The 16,983-nt window shown below is 39.3% G+C and overlaps 1 protein-coding gene across 1 annotated transcript; it reads right to left on the bottom strand.

Annotated features, from left to right (window-relative positions):
- Window positions 1-1,237: 1,237 nt before the first annotated feature.
- On the bottom strand, window positions 1,238-16,902 carry tdrd7a (tudor domain containing 7 a). The gene is made up of 23 exons (XM_054780037.1): window positions 16,820-16,902; window positions 13,578-13,636; window positions 12,919-13,126; window positions 11,858-12,023; window positions 11,644-11,761; window positions 9,535-9,627; window positions 9,248-9,282; window positions 8,756-8,796; window positions 8,439-8,609; window positions 7,524-8,291; window positions 7,204-7,400; window positions 6,924-7,116; window positions 6,629-6,740; window positions 6,229-6,440; window positions 5,866-6,000; window positions 5,553-5,636; window positions 5,229-5,363; window positions 4,856-4,966; window positions 4,601-4,757; window positions 4,398-4,510; window positions 2,696-2,889; window positions 1,869-2,029; window positions 1,238-1,641 (listed from the first exon to the last, which is right to left on the bottom strand). Exons 3-23 carry the CDS (start codon window positions 13,120-13,122, stop codon window positions 1,421-1,423), a joined length of 3,621 nt encoding a protein of 1,206 aa, XP_054636012.1. The 5' UTR covers window positions 13,123-13,126; window positions 13,578-13,636; window positions 16,820-16,902; the 3' UTR covers window positions 1,238-1,420.
- Window positions 16,903-16,983: the final 81 nt, after the last annotated feature.

Here is a 16,983-nt window from a genome sequence, read left to right as displayed (position 1 = left end):
TTCATTTGAAAACACAAACATGCTACAAACACATCAGAACATAAAGTCAGAGTGCCTTGGTAAGAAGAATTAAATTGTGTATTATTCCTATGAACTTAGAGGACTCCATCCATACGTCTCAGCAATGACTCCAATTGATCAAATCATCTGGAATGGCAAGGAAAGTAGTCTTGCACGACTCCCAGACTCTGGTTTCATCTTCCAAGCATCCTCCATCTAACCCAAACATGCTCAGTTATGTTCATGTTTGGTGACTGGGCCAGCCAATCCTGGAGCATACGGACCTTCTTCACTATCAGGAACTTTGATGTGGAGGCTGAAGCGTGAGAAAGAACACAATCCTGCTGAAGAATTTACCCTCTCTTGTAATTTGGAAGGTAATGGACAATAAGAATTTAGAGAGAACTAAGCAATGGTGTTGCATTTGCCAAGACCCACAGCTTGCAGAAAGGATGGACAATGGAAATGGAATGGTCTTTCTGATAAATCATTCATTAAACTGCATCCCAATCACCACAAATACTTCAAAAGACCTTTTGGAACCCGCATGAAGCCAAGATTCACCCAGAAAACAGTCAAGTTTGGCGAAGGAATATCATGGCTTGCCTTGCGGTTACATCCAGTATGGGGGCGATCAAGACATCTGCAGAGTGGTTGGTAACATTAAAAGCCTGAAGCATCAGAAATACACAATGCCCTTTACCTTCCAAATCACAAGAGAAGGCAAATCCTTCAGCAGAATGGCACTTCTTCTCATACCTCAGCCTCCACATCAAAGTTCCCGATAGTGAAGTAGGTCAAGATGGTCCAAGACTGGTCAGCCCAGATATTACACATGAACATTACTGAGTAAGTTTGGGGTTAGATTAAACCAAATAATTTTGATGAAGTCTGGGAGTCATGCAAGACTGCTTTCTTTGCCATTCCAGATGAGTTTATCAATTGGGTATTTGAGTCATTGCTGAGACGTATGGATGGCGTCTGGCAGGTCCACTGAAAATCCAGGTACCAAATGCACCGCCCGCCAGTGCAGTCACTAGACTCAAAAGTGGCCTAAAATCATTACATTGAATAAAATCAAAATTTACCTTTTTCCTCATCTTTTAAGACACAATGTATCATATGCTTGTCCAACAGAAGTCATGTGTCTACTGGTTGTTTAAAATACTCACAGCTATAATAATGTTTAATGCTCATCACAATAAAGGACAATTAAGTGTAATAAGCTCTGATAATATTCTTAAGCAATTTTTAATGAACTTGCAGCATGTTTCCAGAAACACAACAATAACAAATGGCAAAGAAAATAACAAACAAGGTGTTCCCATGTGTAATCCAAAATGCAATCTATATGCATTATGCACAGCAAATAAAAGCTAATCAAGATGAAATATTATGTTGCCAAAACATTCCTGATGTTCTAAGGCTCAGAACAGATGTCTGCCATGAGGCTGTGTATCCAAACGTCCTTGCATTCCACGTTGGTATCCACTAAATAGACCGTTAACTTGCGCCCCCACAGTTCACCCATGACCTCGGAGGGGTCCTGTACACTTTCGATCTGGGCGACAAGTGCATGCTTCTCTACATGATTCCTGAATACCATGGAGGCCTCCTCTGACCACTTGTGCTTTGGCACACCTACAGGACGAATGGTGAAAGCAACTTGTTAGTTGTCAGAAACTACCATGCAAGTTAAGGTTTCTCTGAAAGTGTCAAAACACAAGTGAGGTATGTTTATGCATACACCCTGTGAGTGACACTGACAGCCGCAAACACATTTCCCATGTTAACATACTTAACTTGCCAACTTGTGCTTATTACTTTGCAGTGTCATCTGCTGTATCCACCACAAAGATACAACCTACCTGCCAGTTGTGCAGTGATGGCCTGGAAAGGAAGCTGCCGGAATTCCTCAATCAAGGGTTGGAGGAGAGAACTGCGGACGAGCTCATGTTTGCCGTGGTCCAACTCGTAGACCGAAATCATCCCATTGGACAAGATCCCCTTCACCACAACACGATGCCAACTAGTTGGAGGAAGTAAAAGATTTCACTCAGTCCATACAGTTGCACTCAAAAAGGATCCAACCCCTATTGTACAGTACTCTACCCTACCTTTATTTTCACAATGTGCAAACTTTCTATAGCGGGCCAATGTTGGAAAAAAAAAAATAAAAAAATGTAACTGAGTTGTGCTGAATATTTAGTTTTGCTTTGTTGGTTTATTGTAAACAGTGAGTTCATTGTAAATAAATATACATTTACAGTGAGGGTTGATTCATGTTGACCAAAGTAACTGAAGACCAACGTTGAGAAGGCTTGATAGCAAGGTCACCCCTATCAGGCGAACAATCAACTGATGTTCCTGTAGTAGTATTATATTTTACAATTTTCATATCAATAACAAAAAATAATGCTCTGATGAGTTAGTAATATAACGTGTCTAAAGAGTTACCATGGCAGAATAATGTTCTATACAGATTGCCATTGATGATAACCTATGCATCTTGCTCAACTTCAGGGTTAATGACTTGACTCCCCTGTGAGAGGCTCTTATAGCTCATTGTCTCTTAGATACAATACGTTATTAGCTCACCTGTCAACAAATGAAAGAAATTTCATTATATTGCGAGACGGGACAACTTGGCTTAGAACTGATGAGGCAAAACAGAACAGGACTGTGAAACACCTACTTCTTTTCTATTTTGGCTGCATAGACTTCTCCTTTATTGATCTGCATGGCTGTGGTGGTTTTCACAGTCTGGTTATAGTAGAGCATCATTTCTCCCATCAAGACCATCAGTTTATGTAGGTCCTGCCATGCCTGCATCACAAAATAACCAGGGTGGCAAGCCACTGGCACATGGACATCGATGTTCTGACCAGGCTGACAGGAAAAAAAAAAAAAAAAAAAAGAGCACAGATAATATATAATGATAAAGAGCTGAAGAATCATTACTTTTAACTATGGCTGTCAAATGATTAAAATGTGAAATCAGATTAATCCCAGTTTTTAAATTAATTAATCATGATTAACACTATTAGCAACTATTTCTGAAATATGCCCATTTTTTTACTGTACACTAGGTCCCCAACTTACAAACATCCGACTTGCGAACATTCGTGGATACAAACACAAGCTGACTGGTCTATATATTATTTTATTTTGCCTTGTAGTCGCTCCATCAGCATTTATACTGCGACTGTGACACTGCTAATGGGACCAACGGACGCTGGAGAGAGAAAGCTAAATTGTAGCTGTATGATACAACCAGGACAGAGCGTGTGATTAAAGTTTATGAAGAGTTAATAGGCTTGCTTAATTCTACGCCACCCACAGAACACTACCTCTTTTAGAAGAGTCTAACGACAACTTTTCCTTTTTCCAAATAACTCCTCCTCCTTGTCCACCACCACGACGTACAGTATGCTCGACCACTCCGCTTCAAAGGTAAATAACATTTATCGTTACGTATTATTATATCATTTTTATTATTGTTTTTTTCATTAATTATCCTTGTTTAATATTACTACTGCATCCAAACTCATTTACATACATAACGCATATACTGTATATGTATACACATACATGTAGTACCTAATAGTACCTATTTCCTTAACAAAAATATAAATTACAGGACAGGATTATATATATTTGTATGTATTAACAGCTTCAAATGAACTGAATATGTCAATTAAGCTAAATGATACCACACAAGTCTAAAAATCTATTTTTCTAACACAAAAGTCTCTTTAATGGTAGCAGAACATTTGAAATCACACTTTAAATCTTGTTAGTATGAGCAATGACGGGTTGCGTTCAAAGACATCACGTAATTTAAGGTAAATTGTAAATTTGTTTTCAGTGTATTTTCCAACACACTTGTAGCAAATTCTACATCTGAATTTAGAGTTACAAAGTGAGTGATAAGAACATCTGGTTCATGTTTTTCTTTATCTTCCTGTTTATTCATTCATACACACACACACACACTATAAAAGATGTTTTTGTGGTATTCGGAGTGTCTCTGAATGCATCTTGGCTTCTTGTAATTGAAATGAGTAAGTGTCGTTTCCAAGATGAACGGACAGAGACATGGGTGAGTTGAAGATACATACAGTATATGGTGTTGGAATTGTACTGATGCTGATGTGGTCAGGTCAGAATGAAGTTATAAAAGAGTGCCAGACTCTGTGTGACTGTGTGGTGACGCTCTGCTGTGACTCCGTCTGCCGTCATAACAGAGAGGCGTGTTTGCTCTGGTGCACATGCGGTAATTACACTCAAAAATGTAACGTAATTAATAAAATAAATTAATTACCGCCGTTAACGCGTTATTTTTGACAGCCCTACTTTTAACTGATGCTATTGTTGATCATCCCCAAGACACACACCAGGGGGAGCTCCAATGGTGGGGGCATCCTTCTTGTGGTCCTCTCTGGGGAAGATGATTCACATGGTCCATGATGAGGGTGAGTTGTCAGCCTCCTCAATGAAGCACTGAGACCTAGAAGTTGTAGACAAAACAATGCAGCCTTATGCAAATTTTAATTAAACAGGTGGTGGTATTCATGTTGGTATATGTACTGTATGATACCAATGCCCATGGAGTTGCGCTTGCTGGTGAGTATCTGCCACAACTCTGGACGGGTCAACTGATGGTTAATGCTCTTGCTCACTTCATCATCATCTGCACCCACAAAGAGGTACATGTGGACCAATCGCTCTCCTTTGTGATCCCCTAATTTACAGATCTGAAACAGGTACAACAGTTTTTTTTTTTTTTTAAATACATAAGGTGTGAGGTCACCCATCCTCACATTACACTAGGTAACAAATGACAGTAAGTTACCTTCATTTTGCAATCTTTGACACCAAGGACTGCATTCTTCAACCATAAAACAGCATCTAGGCTCCAGTCTCCCTCTGGAAGCGTCACATCAGCGAGACGACATTTGATTGCCTGAACAAATCAAAACACATGTACCATATTAGAAAATGTCTTTTCATCACAGCACAAAACCAAGTTGAAAATCCCACAAGCATCCCTTTGACAGACTACAGAATGTTTCACAAACAATTCAGTTTACAGTTTACTATATGTAGGACCCTCAAGGGATTATATAGGAGAATTAATCATTGCTGAGCCTTTACCTACGACAGATGGAAGCTTTTACTAACTAAGACATCAAAAGGTAGGGTGCTATTCCTGCAAATAAACGCACCTGCGGTGGGATGAGAGTGAAATCCTTTATCAAAAGAGGAGGAATCTCCCTTAGTTCAGTGATCTCGACAGTTGCTGGAACACCCAGATCAACTAAGGCAACCTCCACTACCCTGTTGCCATGAAGGTTGCTGATCTGAAAACAAGAACAGCATTAGACATTTTTTTTAAATAAAAACTTTAGCGTATCGTCACTCTGAATGAGAGACATGTGCACTAAGTGAATAATCACCGTCTTTTCTACAAATGTTGTGTCAAGTTTGATCAGGTATCATTCATTGCTGTTAAATTCTGAGAAAGATTATGATCCCAAAACCAGGTGTACCTCTGCTCTAGACCACTTTTCTTGGTAGCGGATCAGACACACCTTGCCACTGAAAGGTTTAGAAACCAAGTACTTTGATGTCATCTGGTAGGAACATTAACAGAAAACATTTTATGTGTCAATTTTTACATTCACATTGCGTTGTGATAACAAGTGAACAAGTGGAACAGGCTAATTCTGATTATGAAATGAATAGTACCTCGTAAAAGGTATTACTATTAAAGCTATCAGGTCAATTTTGGCTATTATTGCTACTCACTATGTCCTTAGGGGCCTTTGTATGTGCTCTTATGGACATTAAAAACCTGCCTACCTGGGAAATAAAAAATGCTTCTGTCTCTTCCAACAACCTGCCGAGTCTTGCAGTTCCTCTGGAGGGCAGCTGGCAAAAGATGTCGCCATTGGCACATACATTTGTGACACATACATTCTGATATGTAGAATTCACCTAAAGGAAATAAAGCAGGATATGTTGCAGGTGGAGATATAAAAAAAATTCTTGCTGGTTAAGGGTGTCTTCTGTTTATAGACATTTGACCTTTTAGAAAAAATATGTAATAAAGACAAAACTTCCTGCCTGTATGTTTAGCTATGAATATACAATTCCATTCAAATGTAACATAATAGCCGTCTTTATTCATTCTGCTACATCTGCTACACATGCTATGACACTTACAATTAAGGGGTTATTCATGGTTTCATCCTGCAGATCCTTTAGGCAGACAGAGTTTATGTTGATGTCATCTTCTTGCGAGGTGTTATACAGTAATACCTCAGGTAAGTCAATCGGGGGAGAAGGCCCTAACATTTCCATCAGAACGATTTTTCCAGTTGCCCACTTATCCAATGAGGACAACACAGACGGATGGATACTGAACGCCTCTAAACCTGAGAAGGATAAAGGAGGACAGGAATGAGACGTGAGCAAAACATGATGAAAGGATGAAACACCTTCTAGCTTATTTTGCATTTCGAGTCATCAACATTCTCTGAAATGCAGCTTGCCATTCTTCATCCTCGCTTTTCCCCAACATCAGATATGTAAAAACTTGGCGTGTGTCATATTTTGTGTGTACCTGCCAGCCTAACATTTGTCGCCTGGAAAGGAAGCGAAAGGAAGTCCTGATGCAGCTCCAGAAGATGTTCTCTAGTCGTCTCCACCGTAAAGCCATGGTCCACATAGTAAACCTGACAAAAACAAGAACAACAAGTTCTAACTTTGTTTGGGCTTTTTTATTTTTTGGGTCCATTTGCAGCCATGTAAAGTCTATAATTGGGATATAAAAGTGCCTTCAAAGTATGAATCATTCTTTCATCATTAACAGTATACATAAACTGCAAATAAATCACTAGATCCGCCAAGGAGGTTACCTTGACCTTGTTGAGGTTCATGAGTTCTGTGACCTGAGCTCTGGCCAGTTCATCACCATCCTCTCCCTTGACTGCTATTAGCTGACCCACAACAGGGTTAGAGAGAGGCTTGAGAGTGGAGCTTTGTCTATAAAAGGACAGCATCGCATCTTCCATGGCCTCCTGTGCCTTGGAATAGCCCTCACCTACATACCTGCACAAGGGGAACACTTTTTTTTCAGCTACGGAAAAAATATTTCCATCTGTATTACAATCTTCTTTACCACAATGTGGATCCTACCGTATGGTAACAGCATTACTGCTTTTGGCATCAATAACCAGCACAGAGGGGTACTGCATTGAAGGATGAACTAGACAGGGAGGAACCACAGGACCCACAATCTCCACACCTGAGAGAAGACTGTGGCTTCTGCCCTTCATACAGTCTGTGCTATCAGTTACTTCCATATGTCCTCTGATGGAGTTATAAAGAATGGCCTGATTACAAAAACAAATGCCATAGATCAACATTTGCTTTGCAAATCTGTCAACCAAATATTGTTTAAAAAAAAAAAATACATAACTTAGTGACAGCAGGCAAGGGCTGTAGCAACTACTTACTTTCGTCTTGTCAGATGGAACAGGGTACTCGACAGTACACAGAAGACATAATTTATCCAGGAGATGTTCAGGGAATGGGGCCTTGTACGTGTCCATGAAAAGTTTGGGCAATGCATGGACCCATACCCCACTGCTATACTTAGACAGAAGCTCTTTTATCCTTTCCCACACATCAGCTGGAAAAGTGTCAGCACAGACCTTAGTGGGAGGAGCACGAGGGCCAGAATCAGAGCTTGAGGAAAATGTGGACTTCATTAGTGGTAAAGCTTCAGAGGTTGATTGATGAAAGCAAGCTAAGTTAGGAAGACAAGGGCCAGAATCAGAGCTGGAGGAAAATGTGGATGTTAGTGGCAATAAAGCTTCAGAGGTGGGTTGATAAGAGGGACCTAAGGTCGGATGGTTAGTTTTGGGGGGATTTTGAGAATTTTGTCCAAGATTGTCAGTAGCTGTGACAAAGTTCACATTCCTGGAAGTAACTGCAAGACTGTTCTGGACTGCTTGCTGAGAAGTGACATGACAAGCCCGCTGTGGAGCTGTGGGGAGCGCAGGCTTGGCTAAGGACTTCATAGGTTGTGGTACAGGGCACATTGGAAGAGATGCAGCTGGCTTCTCAAATGTAGAGGCCTGTGAGGAAGTACATGCAGGTACAGTGCTCAACTTGAGGGCAGATTTTGTGGTGCAGTCAGGGGAGCGGCTTCTAGGAGCACCATAGGACGGTAGAGAAGGGTAAATTAGGCGGTCACCACTGGTGCTGTACGATTGCTCTACCTGCAAAGGCCATACAGTACACTGAAAAACGGTTCATTATAACCATAGCAAATTATTTTCAGTACAAAACTAAAAAAAACAGACAAATAAAAGATAACAGTGCATTCATATGAAGTTCCCCTTTAGATACAGCCTTAAGACACATACCATGCAAATGTGTTTCCACTTTTCCAGATGTATGAGCACCTGAGGAGGGAGCTGCTGACTAAACATGTCACTGAAGACCGTTGGCAGTTTGGACATCCACAGCCCATAGCAGTACTTTTGCAATAGTTGGGTTAGTCTTCTCTGCACCAGATTCACATCATACTGGCTTGACTGTATGAAGGGATTTCACAATAATGATTTCATCTCGTATATTAAAGTTCTAAACAATCTTGCGTTGTGAAAATTCCAAGGGGATAGTTTCAGTGTGAATGTAAATAAAGAATATATGGCAAGCACAGAGAAAGCATTTTCTGTACCTCCGAACACTTGAGTCTTGAAACTTGTTCAGGTGGATTCCCTGTGTATGGATAATAAGATATTTTTTTAATATATACACTGCATATAGCTATAAAATCCTTACACATTCCTAAAGACAATAGACCAAATATGAGCACTTGTATGGAGACGATATTCTGACAATACAGTAACATACTTTGCCCTCTGAGACTTTTTGTTGCCGTCATTTACCATTTATGTGATTCATGTATGAAGCAAGATTTCTTGCACTGAGAAATAGGCTACATTTCTAAGGATAATCTGTTTTATTTGATTTTAGAATGATTTTATGTTTGATGGAATTATTTTATTTACCTTTTCTGTGAAGCACCCTGAATTGCCTTGTGTACAAATTGTGCTCTATATATAAATTTGCCTTGCCTTGTCTATATTTCAATTTATATTTTTTAGACAAACCCCTCCCTCTTTTCAAAATCAATGACTATAATAAGAAAAAACTGGTTGATACGTACCTTTTGCTTTGTGGAGCCTTTCCAAATTATTGGTCCTGCAAATGAAAATACTACTAACAGTACTGCATGTTTTTTTAATCGCTGACAAGAATGGGAAGATTTGAAACATGTAATGGGCCCCTTAAAATTTTTTAACCAGGGTCTCTTGCTCAGTGTAATTAATACTCCTTTATTTTACATTATATACTGTACTTGCAAGCTAATTATTACACTCCTAATATACTGTAAATAAAGTACAGTACTGACAACAGATTGATCAGCTGGTTGCAGAGCTTTTTGTACATCACCTGTCAGGGGCGACACACGCGTTCACACTTTGTTGGGAGGCAGGTTGTCTGTGTTGAACTGGTGGAGTGAATCCTTGTATATTGTCCAATAGCCTATCAGAAAATGTATACAAATTACAAATTGAAAGACAAATACATCAAACATAGCCAGCATAACTAAGACACAAATCAATGAACCTGGAACCTTTCCAAGCATTATTAATTCATTCCGGAAAGTCCGACTCTAACCGAAACGTACTCCAACCGAATATATTTTTCATCGGGGTGTCACGAGACACTCAGTTCACGAGGAGACGATACACGAGATCGGGTCTACGAAAACGAGACGAGACAAAATTTTAACATTACTTAAAAAAAATAATAATAATTGAATAAAAAAAACACACAAAAATCTATGAATACATTCCAATGTGCTCATTTAATTTCTTCTACGTTACCTTGCATCGCTCCTCACAAGGCTACACTCTTCTGTACTCTGTGTGCATGCTACATGCATCGCTTCCACCCACTGAGACAAAGACACTGTATGACTGAGAAGAGGACTCACTCCGTTCATGGCGTCGTTCTTTGGAACAAATGCAAGGTGCTGAAACCAATGCACAGAGTGAATCCTCTTCCTGCTTGTTTGGAGGCGGTAGACGAGAAAAACAGAAACACATGAACATGGCAGTACATTGAGACCGGCAAAATTATCAAGTTGATTTTCGTTTATTGTGTGATTGATTAATTTATTTATTTAACGTACCAGTCCTAGTGATCTTAAGACAGTTTTTTTTCCTGAAACACCCCTAATTTTTTTCCATAAGAAATAATGTAAATCCAATTAATCCATTCCAGAAAGCTAAAAATGTTAACACAAAACACATTTTTATATTTTCACATATACAGTACATATAGGTTGTATCTGGGTTCCAAAGTGTGCAACAAAGCACGAAAGCCCTGCTTCTCAACAACCGGATACAGCCACAAATCCTTCGCAATAAAAGTTGCAATTGACTTTGTGATTCGCTTTGCCTTTTCCGAGTTGGGTGGAAAAATAGCTACAGTATCACCTGCTTGATGGTTCTCTGGTTGGCTGCAACTTCAGCTGGCTGTTTTTCCTCCTAGTCAGGTGGAAACGTATGTGTTTTCTCATATTTGTCGTGTTTCCAAAATATTTTAAGCTTGTATGACAAAGCTTGCATATTGTCTGGCTGTTGTCTAGCTCATTTTTACCTTCAACTACGTGAAAGCCAAAGTGCTTCCAGACGCTCGCGTTAAATTCAGGTACTCCATTCATTTTCAATGGAACCTGCGCAATAGGGCGATTATCGCATGTCACCGTCCAGCCAAGCGACACGCAAAATTCGTGTGTCTGACACTTTGCTTACGTGTGTGTTCATGCACACGCTGGCTGTCAACATGATCCCAAGAAGTTGAAAAATGTTCAAGTTTTCAAAGCTGTCGCCCAGACCAGGACCCATCAGCGGGAGTTTCATTGATCGACGAATGAGCAGACAGGATGTTAATCAGTACGCTATACTTGGCGTGTGAGATTTCCTGGCGCTATATGACATTTCTAAAAAAAACAATATAGAGATGTAAAGAAAAAAAAAAAACAGAGTCATGGGAACACGTTGGTGCCAGAGTAAACAGCGGGTAACTTTACATTCATTTACATGGACATTTATGTAAGTTTATCTTCAACACTAGCAAGACAAGACAGCCAATCTGCATCACCATAAATTGTCCAGGCAGCACTTCGGCTTTCCGTGTTTTTGTTCCGTTTTTTTTTTCCTGTCAGCATCGATTATTGACATTTATGAATCGATTAATAATGCCTCTAAGTCTAGATTATTTCCCTACACGCAGTCCCGCACAGTTTACACATACTTCACAGCTGTTAACGACCAATTTACTCATTGGCACGCCATTGCCACACAACATTGCATACCACTGTGGGGACAAAGTGTGTTCAAGTGTAAATGAGGCTTAACTAGAAAATGTACGCAAACCGAGGCAAAATTTTCACGTAAAGTTTCTATGTTAGCCAAAAAACACACTAACCGAGGAGTACGCTAACTGGGATTCCGGATTATCTACATGCAGATAGCCCAAAAAAATACATACATGTACCTGACATCTCCTGAGGCACTGAAGCCTCTGTAGCCACCGTGGGGTTGATAGCGGTTTGCTGGCCTGAAAGCATTATGAGCTGAAGGCTGGCGCAGAGTTGACCTTGGCCACCCTAAAAGCAAACATATATCTATAAGGTGGTAGGATGTAGTTTTAATAGTAGTCTAAGTCGCCTCAAAAGACAAAGGGTATGTAGGAAGAGACAAACCTATCCTACCTCTCAACAAGAAAGGGTCGGAAGCTTTGCGTCTCATCTTGCAGTTAACTATTTGGGAGCTTCCCGATTTCTTGGAACTCTTCTGCCGGGCCACCAGCTCAGCAATGTGTGCCGTCTCTTTACATACTGCTGCAAAGCATCTCAACTGTAAAACAGACTGTAAGTTACAATTACAGATACATCCTTCTAAGAGACACTCAACCATCCATTATTTGTAACCTTAAAGACTGGTAGAAAATGAGGTTCCTAAAGATGGTCATCACCATTACCATCAGAAGTAAGCATGAATGTGAATAAATTAAATAACATGCATGCATGCTGGTTTTCTACAGAATGTATTTCTATCCAATATTCTGTTCTGTTGTTTAAACCAAACATTAAGACAATTGTGGGGAAAAATACTCTTATAATAAAATAGATATTTGTGGTAAAACAGATTACAAACTGCATTTCACAGTAAGGCAACAGCTAGACTTGGCTCAGCTCTACTACAGTCAACATTCCACATCTGACCTAAACAGCACGAAAAAGAAAACATGGAAAATTGATTCAATTGGAACAAGACGTAACACAGATGTAGAAAAATGAGGCTCTCTCATATTTACTTAGGATGTGGAATAAGCATTTGTGCAAAACACTACATTCCAAACGTCACACAACTGCTATTAGGTACAATTTAAGATTATTCATTCATTCATTTTCTATACCACTTGCCCTCATTACACTGGCAGTTGGGCAGGAGCCTAACCCAGCTGACTGAACGAAAGGCAGAGTACATCGTGGACTGGTTGCCAGTCAATCGCATGCAGGGGACACATAGACAAATAACCATTCACACACACATTCACACCTATAGACAATTTTTGGGAGCTTGGAGGAAGATAGTGTACCTGGAGAAAACCACGCATTTGGAGAACATGCAAATTCCACACTGATGTTGCAACAGAGATTCAAACCCAGATCTCCTGACAGTGAGGTTGACTTACTACCCACTACTTCACAGCGCCGGCCCAATTCAAGATTATGCTCAAGATCATAAAACCAGTTCTTACCTCCCCAGTGTGGTAGTCCAGCCGCACTACAGAGGGAATGCTCCTGAGGTAGCCTTCTAAATCGGAGAAGCCCAGTTTCCTCAGGGGGATATTCTCTCCACACAGTGAGCGGAACTCTGACTGCAGTGTGCTAATACACACACCCTGCTTGCTGGACTGCAGTACAGCACGCAACATTTTTTTGATGGACTCGCTGTCTGACATCCTTCTTTAAATGCAAGGAATAAGAAAAAGACGTTTACAAAAGTGACTTTTAAATGCAATTAATAAGACACAAAAGTTTAAAAAGACAATGTGACCAGCATACGCTACAGTTTTTAATGACGGCAGTGAGGTAATGAACAGAAAGCTATGGGTGTCATGATACACTCAGCTCACAAGATGAGACGATACACGATACTGGGTTAATGAGAACAAGAAAACACGATATTTTAACATTACTTTGAAGAAAACTGCAAAAACAAAATGCAACACTGGATAAACAGACTTTTTTTTTTTACAAAACAATGCAGGTATATTTTGAAATGTTTTACAACTTTGTATGCATAAACTTAGTATGATGCTTTTAAACTGTTGATTTTTTATTCCACAAATGCCATCTGCTACTACTAATCATTTAGGTTGATTAAGTTATCAGTGGTGAGCGGTGCATTTGGTACCTGGGCGTTCAGTGGGGACTTGACCAGCCAGAATTTTTCTTGGCAGACACTGCGAGAGCCTGTATTGTCAAAATAATTACCATAATAATTTACATTGTCATATGCTGCCAATTATCCTGACTAGGATACAAAGCAGTCCCCTGTGCCAAGTGCCGATGCCTTTACCCACTACACCGATCAAAAAACAAACTACCTAAATGTCAGGTAGTATATGTAAGTTCCTTATTGGCTGAAGTGCAGCATTAATAGTTCCAGCTTGTAGGAGAACAATGCCAACTCACTGTTTTTATCTTATCTACTTGACTTTGTGTATTTATGTCAGAGCTGTCCAAGGGAACCCTTTTGATACTTCTCATGTAAAAAACAACAACATTATACATATATTTAAAGACAAATCGTTGTGTTTTTATTATTTATTAGTATCAACAGCTTATCCTTTTCTAGTTACATTATGCCTTTTTGCTCTATTTTTCCACTTTTTCTGGGTTTTGTTTTATTTTGGCAATGATGTGGCCCCTGGGGCACACTTTGGACACCCATGCATGTTCCGCCAGGAAGGCAAGGTACTGCCAGGAAACATCGAGTGTGTCCGCAGCCTTTCTTTTTTGCGCAAGAGGCAAAAGTGGTAATGATGCAAATGCACAACAAAAGAGGTGACTGTTCATATAGTTTTAAGCCCTCTATCACAGCTTTTGTCTTGACTCAATGTTCAGCAATGGGAACCAAAGGCACAATTCCACGATATGAAATCTGCTCTAACTTCTTTAATACTTGGGTAGAGAAGTGAATGAGGTATCAAATTAAGGTTCAAGTCATGCTTTATTAGGTACAATTAATCAGAGACTTGATTTTACATATTTCCAAATTTTGTAATATTCCTATAGAGGCCATCCATCCATCTTCTATGCCGCTTCTCCTCATTAGGGTCATGGGGGCATGCTGGAGCCTATCCCAGCTGACTTAGGGCGACAGGCGGGGTACACTCTGGACTGGTCGCCAGCCAATCGCAACCTATATAGGCCATTCCATGTCAAATCAACCAATGAGTAAAATAGTCTCTATACAATACAAACCAAGAATCATAAATAATTTATTTCAAAACTAAGGGAGGAATTAAGGATTGAATATTTTGTGTTGTCGTTAGCATCTATGCGGCCACGCCTATTTATCTTTAAATATAATACTTATTTTCTACCAAACTATTCGTGCTAGGTTAACCAAACTTTGCTCCTCGGGGTAGTTTTTCATGCAGAATTCAAGTCTCCAGTCGCACAATATTCACAATACTAACAACGTTATTCAAGATTTTTTTTAACATTTTGGGGGTCATTTTTGGGCCTCAAAATCTCAGGTCTCCCTGAACCGATTGTGTGGTGTGTGATGTTCTTTGCTACCTCTAGGATGTAATATCAAAAAATTAGGGAGGGTGTTTTTCTTTATTGAGGGAAAAAAAAAAATTCACAAAATGTGTTAGTATGTACTCCGCTTATTGTACCCTGACAACATCATTGAAATTATGTAACACTCAAACTGTTCAATTTCCCTAATTTTGCAGCTTGATCTCAAACTTTATCCTTGATTTGGACAAAGGCATAACGCTATGATGACACTGACAATTCCCTTGAAACAAGAAGGTGTCAAAACACTGGCAACATGGAGTAATTAAGGTGACTATCAACTGATCAACACACCCATTTTTAACAAGATGATGTTGACATTTCTCATTTGGATTTTAAGGGTCAGTCACTTGGCACCAAAAGGCCAAGCATGGCAAGTGATTAGTTTAGGATTACTTTTTGTCTTTTGAAATATGGTGGTCGAACATCCAGGATAATTTACTCAATGCCAGGTCAAATGCCACATGATTAGCGCAATAATCTGTGGTATCCAGACCTGCATGGCCACTCAATGTGATTTTACACCCAGAAAACATATTTACATTGTATGTTTATACATTGAGGGTAAAATAATCTTTGCATATAAATCAACTTATTGATTAGAACCACTAATCACAGAATAAACTGATGATCTATGCATGTACACCACGCACACACAAGATATGAAGTTGGGGTCATTTTGTCATTTTTCTCTGCAATAAGGAAAAACACCCTGATAATTTTTTGATATTACATTCTAGATGTACCAAAGAACTTAACATGCAAATCTTGAAAAAAAATCATTTCAGGCAGATTTGAGATTTTGGGTGCCAAAAACGACCCCCCCCCCCAAATTTTTTTTTTTAAATCTTGAATAACTTTGTAAGTATTGAGAATATTGAAAATCGCACTGATTTGAATTCTGCATAAAAAAAATACCTGAAGGAGCAAAGTTTGGTTAACCTAGCACTAATAGATTTGGAGAAAAAAAGGGATTAAAATAAAAAACTTTAAAATAAATGGGTATGGCTGCACGGTTGCTAACAGCAACACAAAATATTCAGTCCTTAATTACTCCCTTAATAATTGGAGTTTCGAAAACATTCTTTTTGATTCTTGGTTTGTATGGTATACACACTATTTTATGTGAATAATAACCAAATCTGAGGGGGTGTGGGAGGCAAATGTCCCCTCCATTGGTTGAAATGACATGGAATGACCCATATACTACACCAATAAATGTATTTCCTTTTTGCTTATCCTTGGCAGAAACAAAAACAAGCACAGCAATAGCCTGCTTTTATTTTTATTGAAGCGTTCTGGTGGATAACTCAGCTACATCAGTAACCTGGGGAAGGGATTTAGCTAACTTTGATATTTTACTAACAGGAAAAGTTCAAACTTAACTCAATAAGCAAGAGAAAACACCAAATAATTTTGACATTGTACGTGAAAATGTTATGGTTGGTGCCTTATTTACTATTTCTAAATTCGCCACAGTCTATTTTTAAACACACTAAACAAAGGCCCAAGGGAGGCGCAATTGCTAGAAGTCTTGCTAGCATCTTGTATCAAAAGCCTAATATTACTGTATGTTCCAAGCAAGTTCATATTCTCATACATAAATAATGCTATATTCTGTTAATATAATAAAGAAATCGAATATAGTCAAATAGTTGGCGACTTGAGTTAACTAAATTAGATTGACAGTTGCCCGGATGTACCTGCGAGTTTATTGGTTGGCTATGTTTGTAATAAACAAATTGAGAACGTACATAACTCACCAGATAAGCAAACTACACGACGATAAGCAGGCACCTCTGCTCGATTCAATAACATATTGCCACACATCCGCGTACAAATTACCTGTCGAAAGTCGAAAATTCAGCCAGTTAACTTGTTTCAGCTTCTTCTCGATCCACGCCGCGTTCACACGCTGAAGCGCGCTCTCGCCGAGTAGTTTGCTGACTGCTTGGAAATAGCTAATCTCGCGACACATTTAGTATTTAGCACACATAAAACCTAGCGTG

This window comes from Dunckerocampus dactyliophorus, chromosome 6, assembly GCF_027744805.1.
Source record: "Dunckerocampus dactyliophorus isolate RoL2022-P2 chromosome 6, RoL_Ddac_1.1, whole genome shotgun sequence".
Taxonomy (NCBI): domain Eukaryota; kingdom Metazoa; phylum Chordata; class Actinopteri; order Syngnathiformes; family Syngnathidae; genus Dunckerocampus; species Dunckerocampus dactyliophorus.
This window is presented reverse-complemented; position numbering and strand designations above follow the sequence as displayed.